General features: G+C 34.9%; 4 protein-coding genes across 4 annotated transcripts; 1 reads left to right on the top strand and 3 right to left on the bottom strand.

Annotated features, from left to right (window-relative positions):
• Nucleotides 1-70: 70 nt before the first annotated feature.
• Nucleotides 71-1,301, top strand: LOC116115353 (pumilio homolog 4-like). The gene is made up of 4 exons (XM_031401512.1): nucleotides 71-99; nucleotides 500-572; nucleotides 920-1,094; nucleotides 1,174-1,301. The coding sequence occupies exons 1-4, from the start codon at nucleotides 71-73 to the stop codon at nucleotides 1,209-1,211; spliced, it is 315 nt and encodes a 104-aa protein (XP_031257372.1). The 3' UTR covers nucleotides 1,212-1,301.
• Nucleotides 1,302-3,543: 2,242 nt separating this feature from the next.
• Nucleotides 3,544-5,791, bottom strand: LOC116115352 (protein WHAT'S THIS FACTOR 9, mitochondrial-like). The gene is made up of 2 exons (XM_031401511.1): nucleotides 4,397-5,791; nucleotides 3,544-4,103 (listed from the first exon to the last, which is right to left on the bottom strand). Exon 1 carries the CDS (start codon nucleotides 5,789-5,791, stop codon nucleotides 4,538-4,540), a length of 1,254 nt encoding a protein of 417 aa, XP_031257371.1. The 3' UTR covers nucleotides 3,544-4,103; nucleotides 4,397-4,537.
• Nucleotides 5,792-7,156: 1,365 nt separating this feature from the next.
• Nucleotides 7,157-9,508, bottom strand: LOC116115337 (protein WHAT'S THIS FACTOR 9, mitochondrial-like). The gene is made up of 2 exons (XM_031401496.1): nucleotides 8,010-9,508; nucleotides 7,157-7,716 (listed from the first exon to the last, which is right to left on the bottom strand). Exon 1 carries the CDS (start codon nucleotides 9,402-9,404, stop codon nucleotides 8,151-8,153), a length of 1,254 nt encoding a protein of 417 aa, XP_031257356.1. The 5' UTR covers nucleotides 9,405-9,508; the 3' UTR covers nucleotides 7,157-7,716; nucleotides 8,010-8,150.
• Nucleotides 9,509-10,720: 1,212 nt separating this feature from the next.
• On the bottom strand, nucleotides 10,721-16,014 carry LOC116115336 (OVARIAN TUMOR DOMAIN-containing deubiquitinating enzyme 9-like). Its single transcript, XM_031401495.1, has 11 exons — nucleotides 15,846-16,014; nucleotides 14,734-15,137; nucleotides 14,406-14,635; nucleotides 14,013-14,086; nucleotides 13,056-13,110; nucleotides 12,759-12,833; nucleotides 12,577-12,650; nucleotides 12,436-12,484; nucleotides 11,697-11,781; nucleotides 11,473-11,529; nucleotides 10,721-11,132 (listed from the first exon to the last, which is right to left on the bottom strand). The coding sequence occupies exons 2-11, from the start codon at nucleotides 15,050-15,052 to the stop codon at nucleotides 11,083-11,085; spliced, it is 1,068 nt and encodes a 355-aa protein (XP_031257355.1). The 5' UTR covers nucleotides 15,053-15,137; nucleotides 15,846-16,014; the 3' UTR covers nucleotides 10,721-11,082.
• Between the last annotated feature and the right edge of the window lie 1,361 nt (nucleotides 16,015-17,375).

Genomic DNA, 17,375 nt, shown 5'->3' with positions numbered 1-17,375 from the left:
AAACTAGCCTCCTGAATAAGTTGTTTTGTCAAATATTTTAATTGTAAATTTGGCCCGCTATTAATCGACGATGAAAATTCTGGTGGGAGGGTCAATTAGGTATTAGATTAGATGGTTGGTGGAGTTACATATTTTCTGACTGTTTATTGGAGTATATAATTGTAAAGCGGAACCGAGTGTAAATGCATAATCAGAGTGATATGATATAGGAGAATAATTCATATCAAGCAGAGACTTGAATATGCAGGAACTAAAACTTATATGTAAATAACTTTTTAATATTTTTGAAGCAGATATATTTCTATATGTTATTTGATTTTGATATTGTTGTTGTGTTTTTGCAACTTCAAAAATTTACATGTATGATAAATTTGAATGATTTTAAACGATGAAGCTAAAATGTTGATTTCATAGCATTTCTAATATTTGATTAAGCATGTAGAGACTAAAAAAATAACCCTTTAATAAGTTGTATTGTTATATAAAATGATACATTTAGGTTNAGCCCTGAGGAACGTCAACTTCTGGTGAATGAGATGCTTGGTTCAACTGATGAAAACGAACCTTTGCAGGTATGCGGTAGTGTGTTTTTACAGTGTGCAAACTTATTATTCCCATATAAGTTATAGAACCTATTAATGTGTGCATGTTATCTTCTGTCCAAGAAAAATAATTTTGAAATTGAATACTCAAATTATTTGTGTGTTTCTCTATAGCATGAGACGCATTTAATGGTGCTGTTATGTTTCAACACATTGTTTAATCAGGAGCTTATGAACTAATAATCTTCCTTGTTATTTTCTATGTTTTCTTGTTTATTTTATTTTGTAAAGAGGAGAGATTCTATTCCAATCTTGCTTGGAGCATAACGTTTCAAATTTCCACTGATTTTTATGTTGCTAAAATTGAAAAACTGCAGGCCATGATGAAAGATCCATTTGGAAACTATGTTGTGCAAAAGGTTCTTGAAACCTGTGATGATCGGAGCCTAGAATTACTAATTTCTCGCATCAAGGTTCATCTAAATGTGCTGAAGAAGTACACTTATGGTAAACATATTGTTTCTCGCATTGAGAAACTTGTTGCAACTGGAGGTGAGGAACAGTTGACTCTATTTGTTATGTTTACTTAACTTCTCATGACTACAACTAAATCTTAACTACTCAATGGCAGAGCGGCGCATAGGAATGTCAATCTCAGTCTCTTCCTGAGATCTCCTAACCTGGAATCTCAGAGTCAGTCTCCTTTGCTGTCAAGAAAACTTGAATATGACGGTAAAAAAAGACGATCCTTCTGTATAGCTAACAGGGATGGTGATTTTAGCATCTAAGTCTCATTTTCTACCTAGACTAGTAGTTGTAGATAAACATAAAAGCTAGCCTCCTGAATAAGTTGTTTTGTCAAATATTTTCATTGTAAATTTGGCCCGCTATTAATCGACGATGAAAATTCTGGTGGGAGGGTCAATTAGATATTAGATTAGATGGTTGGTGGAGTTACATGTTTTCTGACTGTTTATTGGAGTATATAATTGTAAAGCGGAACCGAGTGTAAATGCATAATCAGAGTGATATGATATAGGAGAATAATTCATATCAAGCAGAGACTTGAATATGCAGGAACTAAAACTTATATGTAAATAACTTTTTAATATTTTTGAAGCAGATATATTTCTATATGTTATTTGATTTTGATATTGTTGTTGTGTTTTTGCAACTTCAAAAATTTACATGTATGATAAATTTGAATGATTTTAAACGATGAAGCTAAAATGTTGATTTCATAGCATTTCTAATATTTGATTAAGCATGTAGAGACTAAAAAAATAACCCTTTAATAAGTTGTATTGTTATATAAAATGATACATTTAGGTTACGTTGGTTCAGAGAATATTGTATTATGGATTACTTTAAAGATTATTGAAAATGTTTAGGGAGATGTGTTTGTCTAGATTGGAATATTGGAATAAATTGATGAGTATGTTATATTGATTATTGAATTGCTTTTCTATTTTAATATTATTATTATTATTTTTTTAACCACTACATTAATTAATTTAGTTAAACATTTTCACATTAAAAGTTTAAAAGTTAACTAAAGCATCCTAGCAATCCAAGAGGATAGTTGGTTGTTGGTCACAACCGTTGGACGACAATCGACAGTTGTCGAAATGGTGCACGATTGGTTGAATCTGGCTGGTTGTACGTTGATATGATTGAAAACGGCTAGATCCACAATGATCAGATTCTGGTCGTTTTAGTGGTGGTTGTTGGCAGATGGTGGTGGTTTGCAATTTATTTTAAATACAAGGGTAGCACTGTCCAAAAACTTAATTAAATAGTGGTAAAATTGTAATGGCAATTCTGTTAACCTCTCCTCCTTTTCTTTGTGTGGTATTCCTGATTCATTTATTGAGATAGATGTGTTCTCTCTGCTTTCCTCCGGCTTTTTTTTTTTTTTTTTTTGACAAATTGATGTCTGGGGACTTCCCGCGTTTTGTCTGTCGAGATGGTGTGCGTTTTGTATGGATTATTAATATTAATTGGTAAATTAAGAAGAAAGATAGAGATGTATCTCCTCTGACTAATGAAAAGAAAATTAGTAAGGAAGCAAACTGTTGTTCTGGTGCGGGAGACCCCAAAGTCCAACCTATTCAGGAGTCTCCGTTTGAAGTTCCGTTTTAGCCATACTACAAAACACTGAAAGAAATCCCAAATGATATTCTTTCGGCTTACTTGTGACAGAAGAAACATAGCATCGTAGTCTATGTACAGTGATTTATTTTAAGCTCTAAACAATCTGTTTATAAAGTAGTTTGATTAAGTATATTATCACGTTATCTCTATTTAATTTTAAAATTTTATCATATAACTTTATTTTTATATTTCAGACAACTCACGCTTCTAATGTTATTCATTGCAAAAATTATTTATATCAATTTTTAATAAAATATTTATCTATAAAGTATTTGTTTATTTAATTTTAAAATTAAATTATATTGTCATATGATCAAAATATATTTTGATAATATTATAGTAAAAAACTGAGTTAATATAATCTATTATTTGATAAAATAATATAATACCATTTTTAGACATTTTAATAATAAAATGTACTTATAAGCCACATTTCACCAAATGCGTCAATTACTTATAAGTACTTTAACTAAACACGTAATTGTTTAAATTTCAAATGTTTATAAATTCAAATTACCTTATAAACAGTATTATTGATACTCATAAACTCGGCCAAACAGGCTTATAATTTCTAGGGTGTTAATAATTTTGGAGCAGCTAGGGATTTAGTTATCAAGTGATGATTTGTTAGTTGAATTTGAAGAAGGATTTAGTCAACCGCTAAGCAAATATGATATCAGCAATTCTCGTTCAAGAGATTGTGTTTGCAGCTAGCTTGAAGGATTAATGGTTTTCAAGGGTTCTTTTATGTCTGCTTAATTGAGATGAACTAGAGAGGAATGAAAAAGACAAGGTCAAATTAAATGGTCATTTATCATTGTATAAGAGTTTGGCATAATCTTTGCACATAAAAACTTCATTCAGATGATCATTCACTTCTCAGAAACGGAATCTTATTACATTTTGAACACAATGGCTATAATTTCACACTAATAACTCATCCACCCATTAAACATTGCTTATGAAATTATAGCAATGAACTTTTCTTCAAGGCCTTGATCATTTTCCCCACCAGCTTCCCGGTATCATTAACACTCTGTCACCCCAACTCTAAACTAATTCTTTCACATGAATCTCATATTGGGTGGATAGTCCAGTAGAATATTACAGACTCATACATCAAAGAAGATCCCACTTTATCTGAGGTAAACCACAGCTTTCATTGCAGCTACAAGAAGAATCCTCAACAGTAATTTAACATCAAGTTTCCTAGTGTCATCCTTGGCGAATTCTTAAGAATGGTCTATACCTCTCTCAGACTGAATGATAATCGGAAAACATTCAATATTGCAGGGAACTTTCAGACAGTTGCCTGGTTTTTGCACCCTCAAAATGCAACACTACTTCCTCTGTAATTTAGATGATTTACAGATACAGAACTTGTTTCCAACAGTAAAGTCCCGGCAGCTGCGAAAATTGGAAAAATGACAGGATTATAGTAAAAAATTTAACTAGCACTCAAGTTCAAAACATCAATCCAGAAAAGGCAACTAGATGCAACATGAAGTTAAACTTGCAATGGAAATGGCAAGAATTGAGAATCAAAACAGCAAGTATCGAAAGCTCATGGCAGCTTAATAGCCATGGTAATACCTGATATTCTAAATTCATAGAAAATACTTGACCACAGAACATTTCTACTGCAAGTATATGCTGTAACCCATCTAAATATTTTAATCCCTCATAAATTTAAAACATACCTCTAGCACCAAAGATGTGCCCAAATGAAGCAATGGCTGTCATTTGCCACCATCACCTCAGGCAAAACCAGCCACTGAAAAGCTTATCAATCAACTTTCAGCCCTGATTAGTCCTATTTGAGAAGTTCTGACACACTTCTATTAGGCCATCGCTCCTCCGTCTTCATCCTCGTAATTCGAATCCAATTCCTTCTCCTTCTCCAGATCCCCCCTATCAACAAACCGATTGTTCGACCTCCTATTCCTCAGAATCACATCCGACTTCTTCATCAACTTAATATACTTTTTCCTCACCTTCAACAGCGGATGTTCTTCTATAGCATACTTGTCCCGGAAAGCCTCTTTAAGAATAGCAGTACAAGTTTTGTTCCTAAATGACAAACAAAAAATGTGGGGATGCCTCTCAAACGCCCTGTGAACCTTTTGTGGCAAACCAAAATACTTCTTAAGACACAAAAGTTTCCTCCTCTCTGCAGAATGCTCTACAAAGAGACTAAGCAGTTCATGAAGGAAGCCCACAACTCTTTTCTCTGCTACATCACTAGTAGGATCCAAATGTGAATAATCCTCATATGGTGATACATAAGGAACATTTTGAAACTCCTTAATCCAATCCTCAACCTTTCTCCTCAACCTCAAACCCTTTGAAGGAAAAAGAGGAAACTCAATAGCCTCCATTGGTTCTCCAAAAGAAACTCCTTGCTTCATAGCATTTCTTTGCAACACAGACAACACTTTTCTACCCTCACTCTCAACAGCTAACCCCTTTAATCCATCTTCCATATCAACAAACCTAAAAGACCCATCAAGATTCACTTCTGGCTGCTCCAAAAAGTCACTAGGCAACCCCAAATACCACTCCATTCCTTTAACAATCTTCAAAGGCAAAACTTTATCTTTACTCATCAAAACAAACCTCCTCAACCTCTCTCTCAACTCCTCTCTACATTCCTCATAAACAATTCTCTCCTCTCTATCAGTCTCAACAGCTTCTTGGGTCAACCTAAACCAAGGCAAATTATGCATAGGCCCAGTGAACTCTTCAAAAATTGATGGGTATTGTCTCAAAAACCTCGCAACTTTAACATGTATATCAAACTCAAGTCCTCTCTTTGATATAGCAGAGATTGGGATAGAAGCAGAGGGCTCTTGGACGACAACATTCTTCAAAGCAATGATGGGTTTGAGGTGCATGGAGTTGTGGATGTGGTCGATTGAATCAAAGTAGAAGTCTTGCTTCCATTTCATGTAGACATTTACATAGTTGTGGGTTTGGGTGTATGTGAAAGGTGGAGGCTTTATTTCGAGCTGTTTCAGAAAGGTTTTAAAGATTGGATTTTTGGAATTGATTAGTAAGATTTTTAGGGTTTTAGCGTAGTGGTTGCTGAATATCATGTATAGGGTTTTGGTTGAGGAGATTAGATGAACAGATTTCAGACAAGTGCAGAGGTTTTAGTTTGAGGTAAATCAAAGCGTTTTTCTGAGGAAAGTTCCTTTCAAAAATACGGTGCCAAATGTTTTCATATTTCACTCTGAATAATCGCGCAATAGTACGGTGCCAAAGTTCCATTTCATGTATAGGGTGGTGGTGGTGGTGATGGTGGTTTTTTTTGTTTTTATTTTTTATAATAAGAACAAAGTTAAAAAAAAAAAAAATGAAATTACACATGAACACTTACGAAAGAAACTTCTTAGCAGGGCTTTAACTTTTAAGAGTAATCTTAGCCTTACTCACTACCTTTACTCACTTCTCTTACTCACCTTTATTAAAATATTAGCTTTATTCACTTATTCATTTTTTTTAATAAAAGTGAATAAAAGAAGTGAATAGGGGAGTGAATAAGGCTAGCATTATTCAACTTTTAATACCAGGCCCGGCCTGGCCGGTTAAACCACTCTAACCGAGACCTGGGGCCTTGGCCGAGTTTCCAATTTCAATTATTCATAACTTATCAAAGCAAACCTTGTGATCGATGAGCAATTGATGGTTGAGATGTTGGAGCTTTTGAAGAGAATGGTTGAGTCGAAAGGTGGTGGCAAAGGTGATTTTTAGTGAGTGAAACGATTGAAAATCGCAAAAATAGCATGGGGGCAAACAACAAGTTATTGCCAATGATTGGCAAGACGAATTAGGGTGAGGTATGATGGGTTTTGATAAGGAGGTTGAGGGGAGTGTTTTCGTAGTAATGAAGAGTGTTGTTAACATCGATGGCTGCATTTGGGGTGTGTTTGTTAGATTTTAAATCTATAGGGACTTATGGGTATTTTTTAAGGGTATGTTTGTGAATTTCGAACCTTCAGACATGATGACATCACCGATTTGACCGGACAATCAAACTAGTTCAACCGGTCAATTCGAGACCTAACCACTTTGCCAAGTTTCACCTCGAACTGAATTTTAAAACCTTGCTTCTTAATATTTCTTTTCTATCTCTACAACCATAATAATAATCGTGATTTTTCATATTTATACGTTCATTTAATTAGAAATGTTAATAATTTTGGAGCAGCTAGGGATTTAGTTATCAAGTGATGAATTGTTAGTTGAATTTGAAGAAGAATTTAGTCAAACGCTAAGCAAATATGATATCAGCAATTCTCGTTCAAGAGATTGTGTTTGCAGCTAGCTTGAAGGATTAATGGTTTTCAAGGGTTCTTTTATGTCTGCTTAATTGAGATGAACTAGAGAGGAATGAAAAAGACAAGGTCAAATTAAATGGTCATTTATCATTGTATAAGAGTTTGGCATAATCTTTGCACATAAAAACTTCATTCAGATGATCATTCACTTCTCAGAAACGGAATCTTATTACATTTTGAACACAATGGCTATAATTTCACACTAATAACTCATCCACCCATTAAACATTGCTTATGAAATTATAGCAATGAACTTTTCTTCAAGGCCTTGATCATTTTCCCCACCAGCTTCCCGGTATCATTAACACTCTGTCACCCCAACTCTAAACTAATTCTTTCACATGAATCTCATATTGGGTGGATAGTCCAGTAGAATATTACAGACTCATACATCAAAGAAGATCCCACTTTATCTGAGGTAAACCACAGCTTTCATTGCAGCTACAAGAAGAATCCTCAACAGTAATTTAACATCAAGTTTCCTAGTGTCATCCTTGGCGAATTCTTAAGAATGGTCTATACCTCTCTCAGACTGAATGATAATCGGAAAACATTCAATATTGCAGGGAACTTTCAGACAGTTGCCTGGTTTTTGCACCCTCAAAATGCAACACTACTTCCTCTGTAATTTAGATGATTTACAGATACAGAACTTGTTTCCAACAGTAAAGTCCCGGCAGCTGCGAAAATTGGAAAAATGACAGGATTATAGTAAAAAATTTAACTAGCACTCAAGTTCAAAACATCAATCCAGAAAAGGCAACTAGATGCAACATGAAGTTAAACTTGCAATGGAAATGGCAAGAATTGAGAATCAAAACAGCAAGTATCGAAAGCTCATGGCAGCTTAATAGCCATGGTAATACCTGATATTCTAAATTCATAGAAAATACTTGACCACAGAACATTTCTACTGCAAGTATATGCTGTAACCCATCTAAATATTTTAATCCCTCATAAATTTAAAACATACCTCTAGCACCAAAGATGTGCCCAAATGAAGCAATGGCTGTCATTTGCCACCATCACCTCAGGCAAAACCAGCCACTGAAAAGCTTATCAATCAACTTTCAGCCCTGATTAGTCCTATTTGAGAAGTTCTGACACACTTCTATTAGGCCATCGCTCCTCCGTCTTCATCCTCGTAATTCGAATCCAATTCCTTCTCCTTCTCCAGATCCCCCCTATCAACAAACCGATTGTTCGACCTCCTATTCCTCAGAATCACATCCGACTTCTTCATCAACTTAATATACTTTTTCCTCACCTTCAACAGCGGATGTTCTTCTATAGCATACTTGTCCCGGAAAGCCTCTTTAAGAATAGCAGTACAAGTTTTGTTCCTAAATGACAAACAAAAAATGTGGGGATGCCTCTCAAACGCCCTGTGAACCTTTTGTGGCAAACCAAAATACTTCTTAAGACACAAAAGTTTCCTCCTCTCTGCAGAATGCTCTACAAAGAGACTAAGCAGTTCATGAAGGAAGCCCACAACTCTTTTCTCTGCTACATCACTAGTAGGATCCAAATGTGAATAATCCTCATATGGTGATACATAAGGAACATTTTGAAACTCCTTAATCCAATCCTCAACCTTTCTCCTCAACCTCAAACCCTTTGAAGGAAAAAGAGGAAACTCAATAGCCTCCATTGGTTCTCCAAAAGAAACTCCTTGCTTCATAGCATTTCTTTGCAACACAGACAACACTTTTCTACCCTCACTCTCAACAGCTAACCCCTTTAATCCATCTTCCATATCAACAAACCTAAAAGAACCATCAAGATTCACTTCTGGCTGCTCCAAAAAGTCACTAGGCAACCCCAAATACCACTCCATTCCTTTAACAATCTTCAAAGGCAAAACTTTATCTTTACTCATCAAAACAAACCTCCTCAACCTCTCTCTCAACTCCTCTCTACATTCCTCATAAACAATTCTCTCCTCTCTATCAGTCTCAACAGCTTCTTGGGTCAACCTAAACCAAGGCAAATTATGCATAGGCCCAGTGAACTCTTCAAAAATTGATGGGTATTGTCTCAAAAACCTCGCAACTTTAACATGTATATCAAACTCAAGTCCTCTCTTTGATATAGCAGAGATTGGGATAGAAGCAGAGGGCTCTTGGACGACAACATTCTTCAAAGCAATGATGGGTTTGAGGTGCATGGAGTTGTGGATGTGGTCGATTGAATCAAAGTAGAAGTCTTGCTTCCATTTCATGTAGACATTTACATAGTTGTGGGTTTGGGTGTATGTGAAAGGTGGAGGCTTTATTTCGAGCTGTTTCAGAAAGGTTTTAAAGATTGGATTTTTGGAATTGATTAGTAAGATTTTTAGGGTTTTAGCGTAGTGCTTGCTGAATAACATGTATAGGGTTTTGGTTGAGGAGATTAGATGAACAGATTTCAGATCTGTGCAGAGGTTTTAGTTTGCGGGGAATCAAAGAGCTTTTCTGAGGAAAGTTCCTTTCAAAAATACGGTGCCAAATGTTTTCATATTTCACTCTGAATAATCGCGCAATAGTACGGTGCCAAAGTTCCATTTCATGTATAGGGTGGTGGTGGTGGTGATGGTGGTTTTTTTTGTTTTTATTTTTTATAATAAGAACAAAGTTAAAAAAAAAAAAAATGAAATTACACATGAACACTTACGAAAGAAACTTCTTAGCAGGGCTTTAACTTTTAAGAGTAATCTTAGCCTTACTCACTACCTTTACTCACTTCTCTTACTCACCTTTATTAAAATATTAGCTTTATTCACTTATTCATTTTTTTTAATAAAAGTGAATAAAAGAAGTGAATAGGGGAGTGAATAAGGCTAGCATTATTCAACTTTTAATACCAGGCCCGGCCTGGCCGGTTAAACCACTCTAACCGAGACCTGGGGCCTTGGCCGAGTTTCCAATTTCAATTATTCATAACTTATCAAAGCAAACCTTGTGATCGATGAGCAATTGATGGTTGAGATGTTGGAGCTTTTGAAGAGAATGGTTGAGTCGAAAGGTGGTGGCAAAGGTGATTTTTAGTGAGTGAAACGATTGAAAATCGCAAAAATAGCATGGGGGCAAACAACAAGTTATTGCCAATGATTGGCAAGACGAATTAGGGTGAGGTATGATGGGTTTTGATAAGGAGGTTGAGGGGAGTGTTTTCGTAGTAATGAAGAGTGTTGTTAACATCGATGGCTGCATTTGGGGTGTGTTTGTTAGATTTTAAATCTATAGGGACTTATGGGTATTTTTTAAGGGTATGTTTGTGAATTTCGAACCTTCAGACATGATGACATCACCGATTTGACCGGACAATCAAACTAGTTCAACCGGTCAATTCGAGACCTAACCACTTTGCCAAGTTTCACCTCGAACTGAATTTTAAAACCTTGCTTCTTAATATTTCTTTTCTATCTCTACAACCATAATAATAATCGTGATTTTTCATATTTATACGTTCATTTAATTAGAAACAGATTAAAATTTATATCCAACAAAATTCCTTACCCATTTATTTCTTTGACTTAAATATGTAATTTAGAAAGATAAATAAAATTATATTATCGCAGAATTTGGAGAGCTATAATGCATTTTCAAGTCCAAAGATCAATACAATGGAATGAACAACGGAGCATCATATAAATACGTATATATAATTACAAAAGCTTCATCTACTATGAGAGAAGGAAATGAAAAAAAAAATATTGTTATATAAAAGTGTAAAAGAAATGACTAAAGGTCTATATACAATAACAAAAAGGCTAGAATGAATCAATGAAATAATATTAAGAAACTTTCCTACTCTACAAACTCTAAGATGTGTAAAGATGTATGCAAAATGGAATGAATCGGCTCCCCGCCCCACCACCATCAGAGAAAATTATTATGTACAAAACAAGTGAAAACTGGTGTGCAGTAACAGCAAGCTTCCATTTTCTCTATTCTATATACACCAAAACCAATAATCAAGCCAATGGCTAGAAGCCATGAACGAATCCATGCAGATCTTAGAAGTAAATCCACGATATGACCACCATGCGATGCAGCCATTCAGCTTCAAAATATCCACCATTTCTTCTTTTTCTTATCTTCAAACGCAGGCCCTTCTGAATTTATATAAAAGCAAAAACGAATGAGATAAGATTCATTGCACAAATGTCCAACAACAAGAACAGAGAAAGAACAAATTGCGAATTCAAATTATCGTTCAAACATGTATAGTAGAAAGCCACACAATTTCAAATAAACAACTTGAGTTTCCTATTCTAATATTTCTAGCCAAACTAGTAGTGTCAAGGTAACGAGTGAAGTTCCAGAGTTAACCATTTGAAAAAGGCACCATCGGCGGATAAAAGATCAGTCACAGCAGAAGTGCTGCGCTGGGGAAAATGGAGTTAAGTAGAATCTTAAATTCATAATACATACAATCGACAAAAGCATTCTTACCTCCTTCAGGATAGATCGAATTATAGTGAACCTCTGCCCAAAAACTCAAAAAGATAACTGAAAAATGACAAATGGTATGATTCATGATTAGCATTTTAAAAGGGTGTCATGACATAACAATGCCAGAAAAATAAACCACAAAAGGTATTTTCGTCAAAATCTGTACAATCAGAGATAGATCATCAAGTTTCACCAAAGAAATGACAGCCTTGTAAAATACTTACTTCGTGCGGATTTTGGAACATGTGGAAGGATCTCAATATAACATGTGTCCTTAAACGAAGTTATCACAAATATCTTGACACCATACTGCAATTATATGGTAAAAGGGAGTTAGTTATCAAAATCAGAATCCTATTTACAGTGCACAGTTGATGTTGATGATAGTTATGAGCAGTCAATAACCTCAAGTAGCTATACTTAAAATTGTATTATGAATTATCATTACAAATTGAAGGTTTCTATGATCACACAACAATTTAAAGTAGACTCATTTCATCCACAATATCAGTTACTTACGAAACCAGGCTTTTAAAAATATATTAATTCAAGGCAAGTATGATTGAAAATGTCAACGTTCACAAGAGGTCATCCCGTACAGAGCAAAAGAAGTCGACCAAACACTAAAGCCTAACTTCTTTTGCAAGACTAATTAAAGCCGAAATTCTGATTGCAAAATTAACATGAATTTCATACACCACAAGTTATTCTAATGTTGCAAGAAACTGGTAACTTCCATACTTCTCCAATCACAAAAACAACTGAAGGAGACACAAGGAACTATAAATTATGAAGAATCCATAAAAGGAAATTAATTCAAGGTGATAAAATTATATCTGAGCAATTACGTAATATAGAAGAGAAGGACCCGACATTCAAACTCCTAATATATTCCCAGAATCTTGAAAAGGAAAAGCCAAAAAAAGAAGCATAGGAACTAGAAGATCCAGTAATCAAACATACCAAATCAGCAGCAGCCTGCAAAGTGACATGATCACCCCATTCACCACTCCTATTTCATCCACCATAGAAAATATAAGCAGAGAACTAACTTAATCAAGCCTTTAAGGTAGAAAAAAACAGAAATTGGTACAAGTAATTTACTTGCTCATTCTCTTCAAATACTCCCCATAAGCCATTGGAACATAACCCTCATAAATTTCTGGGTAAGACTTTAGCTGATGACATCAAAATTGGAAAAAAGACCACACTTAGTATAAGTGATATGTGCAATCACAGCATCAAGTATACTCAAGTTCATTAACTAAACCAGACATTAAACTGACCTGATTAATGACTTGTTCCCTCACAAACTTGTGGTGCGCTGGAGATCGATAGAGCTGATCTGATAACGACCGAAACTGAGAAAATAAGAAACTAGTAAGACATCTCCAAAGCTAATGGAGGAGCAGCTACAATTACTTCCCATATAGATTGGAGAAGTCCCAGAAAACAAATAATTGATAGTTTCAGGAATATTTTTTAGTATCCTCAATAGCCAGAAAGAAAAGAAAAAAACACCTTAAGACCGCTCAATAGTATAACTTCAAATTATATCATCCATAGAAGTTTAAAGAACCAACCTGACAGTTACCATCTCCTTGCACCTTATTTTCTACCAGATCATACAACTGCAACCTGAAAAAAGAGAAAAAAGAATGTACAGTTCAAACCAACTTATAACAGCAGAATTTTCCCAAAAGAAAAGGGGGTAAATTTCCTGTCACTTGAAAGAGCAAGACACTAGAAAGGGGTATTTATATGGCAGCACAGCAACAGGGATCCCATGGATATGCATACATGAAGTGAACATAAAATAACTATCTAGGAGAAAACGATGAAAGTTTGATTAATTTTAAGTTACAACACGTGCAACGTCCATCAATGATGGTTCATTAATGTCCATTGATATAGACTCCTTCCCCCTTCCAAACTACGAATAAGATCGAGAGGATCCGGAAAGCCACCAAACCAAGAACAGAAACGGAAGCCTTCCTAAATATTTTGCAAACATACTGCATAAACAAATCAATAGGCCATGAGATTTAAGTATTAAGAAGTTCAACCCAAAAGCTTAAGTTTATAAATTCAACTGAGAACGATCTAGTTATCTTACATTTGATCGATATTGGACTCTATTATCTCCCTTACGGGTGGCCCTTATTATAAGGACCATACATTATAAAAGTACCTACAAGTGATGGAAGCGTTGCTAGAAGAGCATGTCTCTCCTTACTCTTTAATTTGTAAACAATCGATTTAATGTGATAATTATCATAAAGTGAATCAGGATTTTCTTTGCCACACATCAAGCTCCATAATTGCATGAATGCAACAAATTCGAACTGTCGATACATCCATTAACAGAGACACCACAATCAATTTCATGACACTACCTAGACAGAGCTTCAAAAATTTCTAGGCCAGTTTGCATTGCATATAAACAAGACTTAAACTCCATAAACTCATTAAAAACTAATTAATAATTATTAGATGATCTAAGAGACAATAATTAGTAGACAAACAGATGGACCCAACACCTATCTAGCAGCCTTTGATGATCTGATATCTCATCATCAGATGAAGGTATTTCACCATTAATTTTGGGAACATGCTGCAAAAAACAAATAAGGGAAAGAAGATGTGTCAATTACTCCAGCAATAAAGAGAAAGAAGCACTGGGTAACAATAAACAGAATGAATCTAACACATTCATACCCTAAGGGTCAACATAATCACAATCTTATTTTGAACAAATAATTCATAAATCCCCATCCAATTAAGCTAATGACCAAAAGAAAATATGATGCAATACCTAAAATGAAAAGTATCTAACAGTGTGCAAAAGAATGTATTTCAGAGACCATTGCTAAAAGAATATCATTCTGACACTGAAATGAAAAATAAAGCAACAATATAGAAACCATACTTACAGGAACAGGGACCATCTGATTCAATCTCTTGCCCACTTCACCATCAAGAATAGAAGACTCGTCAGTTATGTCTAATAAATACTGCAGATTCTCCCCCTGGCCCTCATCATCAGCAGTCTCCACCTTCACCTCCCTACTTTGATCATCTGCCTCCACCTGTTTACTAGAACCATATGTCTCTTTTCTATTTTGTCCAGAAAAATCTGCTGCTTCCTGATCATTCTCAGACCCTACACATAATAATTGACGGTATCCCATTAAACCCTAAAGTAGTGACAAAACAGCATAATAAATTAATCAAATTGGCAGGCAAAGAATTTCCCACTACCAGAACTGTAGTGTCTTCTTGAAGGACCAAGCCAATCCTGTGCAACTATCGATTCTTGAGAGGAATTAACAGACCCAGATGCTTCAGCAGCAGCAACTCGCGACAGTTCTTCTTGAAGGGAATATGCAATAACCTCATCATTCTCCACATTCGCCTGTTCTGTTTGACAATAACCTTCTCTGACATACGCAACTTGACTCAAATCTCTATCATACCCTGTAACCGTACTTTGTGAACCAGCATTTGAAAGAGTACAGACATCTAAAAGTTGATGAAGACCCCAGCGAACAACATCAGGATCTTGCTCACAACTTATCATCTTGCTCTTATAGTTTCTGACAAGGAACCGTCCAAGCCTATAAATTCCTTAATTTGTGTAATTCTTCCCCATAAAGTTTCAAAAACTGGAACAGACATGAGAAAACAACAAGCACCACTCAATGCATCATCAAATAAAACATAACACTTCAAGAATATATAAACTTGTAGACGACCTCGACACACACACATAGTCAGGTGTTTACACTGCAAAAACACAAAATTGACCCAAAAAAATGCCAAATAATATATGCATCAGAAAAGGTTCATCCAAAAAACATCCTACAAGGGCTATTCTTGATATAGCCTACCCTTTAGAACTTGACATACAATTGCCACTTTCAACACTTAAGACTCAATGTGCAATCTTATTCTTTCCAGGCAAAGATTTTAACATAAAGCTAGGTAACAATCCCTAAAACCAAACTATAATTTCCCAATGAACATAATACCCAAAATAAAATAGATATAACATAACAATATAAACATCACAAAAACTTCCAGAGGAATCATACTTTTAATTCAATCATCAAGTAAATTTCCGTTCTTTATCTAATTTCAATAACGAAGGAGCGAATCTTTTTCAAAAAAATAAGTAAATACGCAAAACTTAACATATGAATGAAAAATAGCAAAAAAAATATCAGCAAAACAAAACCCAAATCCTCCAATCAGAAACCCAAAAAAAATTAAAAATAAAAAGAGCCTACCAAAAGCAAACAAACGTAATTACAATTACAAATACCGTAAATAAATAAATAACTAATTGAAAATTTAAATAAATTAAAAATTACCTGAGATTTTAAAAAGAAAATGGTGAGATAGGAAGATAAACAGAAAGAGAAAAGCGAGGGAAGAAGACGGTTTAGGAAGTTAAAGATCGAGCAAGTTTGATAGAGATAATAGTTGAATTTGCCCTCTATTTCGGCGTCTTTTCTTGAAATTCCTTCCTTCTGGCCAGTGGTAGATATGCCACGCGTGTGAAAATCGCTAAATCCCGCCGTACCACTACGTGGCCCCCAATGCTCGCGACACGTTGTCGTTTTTTGAATTTGTGGGTCGGTTACAGTTCGTACTAGGTTAGTGGGATAACAGATTTTTTAAGGAGTAATATCACAGTTACAAAGAAATTTTACAAAGATCTTCATACAAAGTGATGTGGCAAAAAATGAATAGAAGAGTGAATTTAATGAGTTTGACTTTTTGTTTCACTCTTCTATTTATTTTTTGCCACCTCACTTTGTATAAAAATCTTTGTAAGATTTCTTTGTAACTATAGTATTATTGTTTTTTAAATTGTGTGATTAACGAGAATAAACACCCGAGGTTTAGCAAACTACCAAAGTGGTACCCTTTGTTTCATTTATTCTATATTATTACCCTTATAATAACAGTATTAATCACTATTAGTTCTGACGCATGTGCATAGATTACAATTATTAAACTGCCCTTGAACTTTTAACTTTTGATTATTTAGCCATAAAAAATTGAGTGAACATATAAAACCCAAGAATTAATGCCCCCATAATTTATTATATATACCCATAATAAATTTATGAAATCACAATAAGGCCCTTTATTTTATCTGTAAAATGCCAATCTAATAAAAAATCAAAAACCATAAAAAAAACCCATAAAATCACCATAATGCCATCGGGAATGGGGTTTCCCTGATGTTGCGCAAGCAAATGTGAGATTTGGTTGGAGCCGGAGGTGGTGGAGGTGGAGGCTTTGGTGGTGGTGGAGAAGGAGAGGAGGAGATGTTGGAGGTGATTTAGATGAAGGTGGAGGCTTTGCAGTTGGTGGCAGGATGGAGGGGCATTGATGGTGATGGGGAGTAAAGGGAAGTGGAGCTGGTTGTTCTTCGGCCACGATGGAGGCTGGTGCTGGGGAGGGGTGGAGGTGGAGGTGGAGTAAATAACCATTTAACCTTTCACTATTAAATAAATGAAACGGTATACTTGAGGTCGGGATCTGAGTAAATAAAATTAGGGGTTTACCGATTGTCCATTTTATTAAACCACGGGTGGGAACATGTCGTTTACTCGATTAAAGAATATCATATTGTTCTTCATTCTCCCAATGCAAAAGTATATGAATTTATATTATAATTATTTTTTCTCATAATTACAAGATTATACAATATCAGTAATTGTTTCTTGTTTAAAAAGCTTTCATTTCATCACCATTTTATTGACCATTATCAAAACTTAATATAATATGTTATCTATTGGTTATGGTTGCAATATGTTGATAGATTTTGGAGTCAAACAATTAATTTTATAACTCAAGATTGTGCTTGAAACTCCATTAGAGCAGGTAAC

The sequence above is a fragment of the Pistacia vera genome, unplaced genomic scaffold (assembly GCF_008641045.1).
Source record: "Pistacia vera cultivar Batoury unplaced genomic scaffold, PisVer_v2 Contig737, whole genome shotgun sequence".
NCBI classification, from domain to species: Eukaryota; Viridiplantae; Streptophyta; class Magnoliopsida; order Sapindales; family Anacardiaceae; genus Pistacia; species Pistacia vera.
This window is presented reverse-complemented; position numbering and strand designations above follow the sequence as displayed.

Excerpts from the sequence above, each read along its gene's own strand:
- LOC116115352 (XM_031401511.1), bottom strand. The coding sequence starts at position 5,791 with ATGATATTCAGCAACCACTACGCTAAAACCCTAAAAATCTTACTAATC.
- LOC116115337 (XM_031401496.1), bottom strand. The coding sequence starts at position 9,404 with ATGTTATTCAGCAAGCACTACGCTAAAACCCTAAAAATCTTACTAATC.
- LOC116115336 (XM_031401495.1), bottom strand. The coding sequence starts at position 15,052 with ATGATAAGTTGTGAGCAAGATCCTGATGTTGTTCGCTGGGGTCTTCAT. Across the intron at positions 14,636-14,733 it reads AAGAAGACACTACAGTTCTG|GGTCTGAGAATGATCAGGAA; the intron begins GTAGTGGGAAAT and ends TATTATGTGTAG. Across the intron at positions 12,485-12,576 it reads TATTTGAAGAGAATGAGCAA|GAGTGGTGAATGGGGTGATC; the intron begins GTAAATTACTTG and ends TGGATGAAATAG.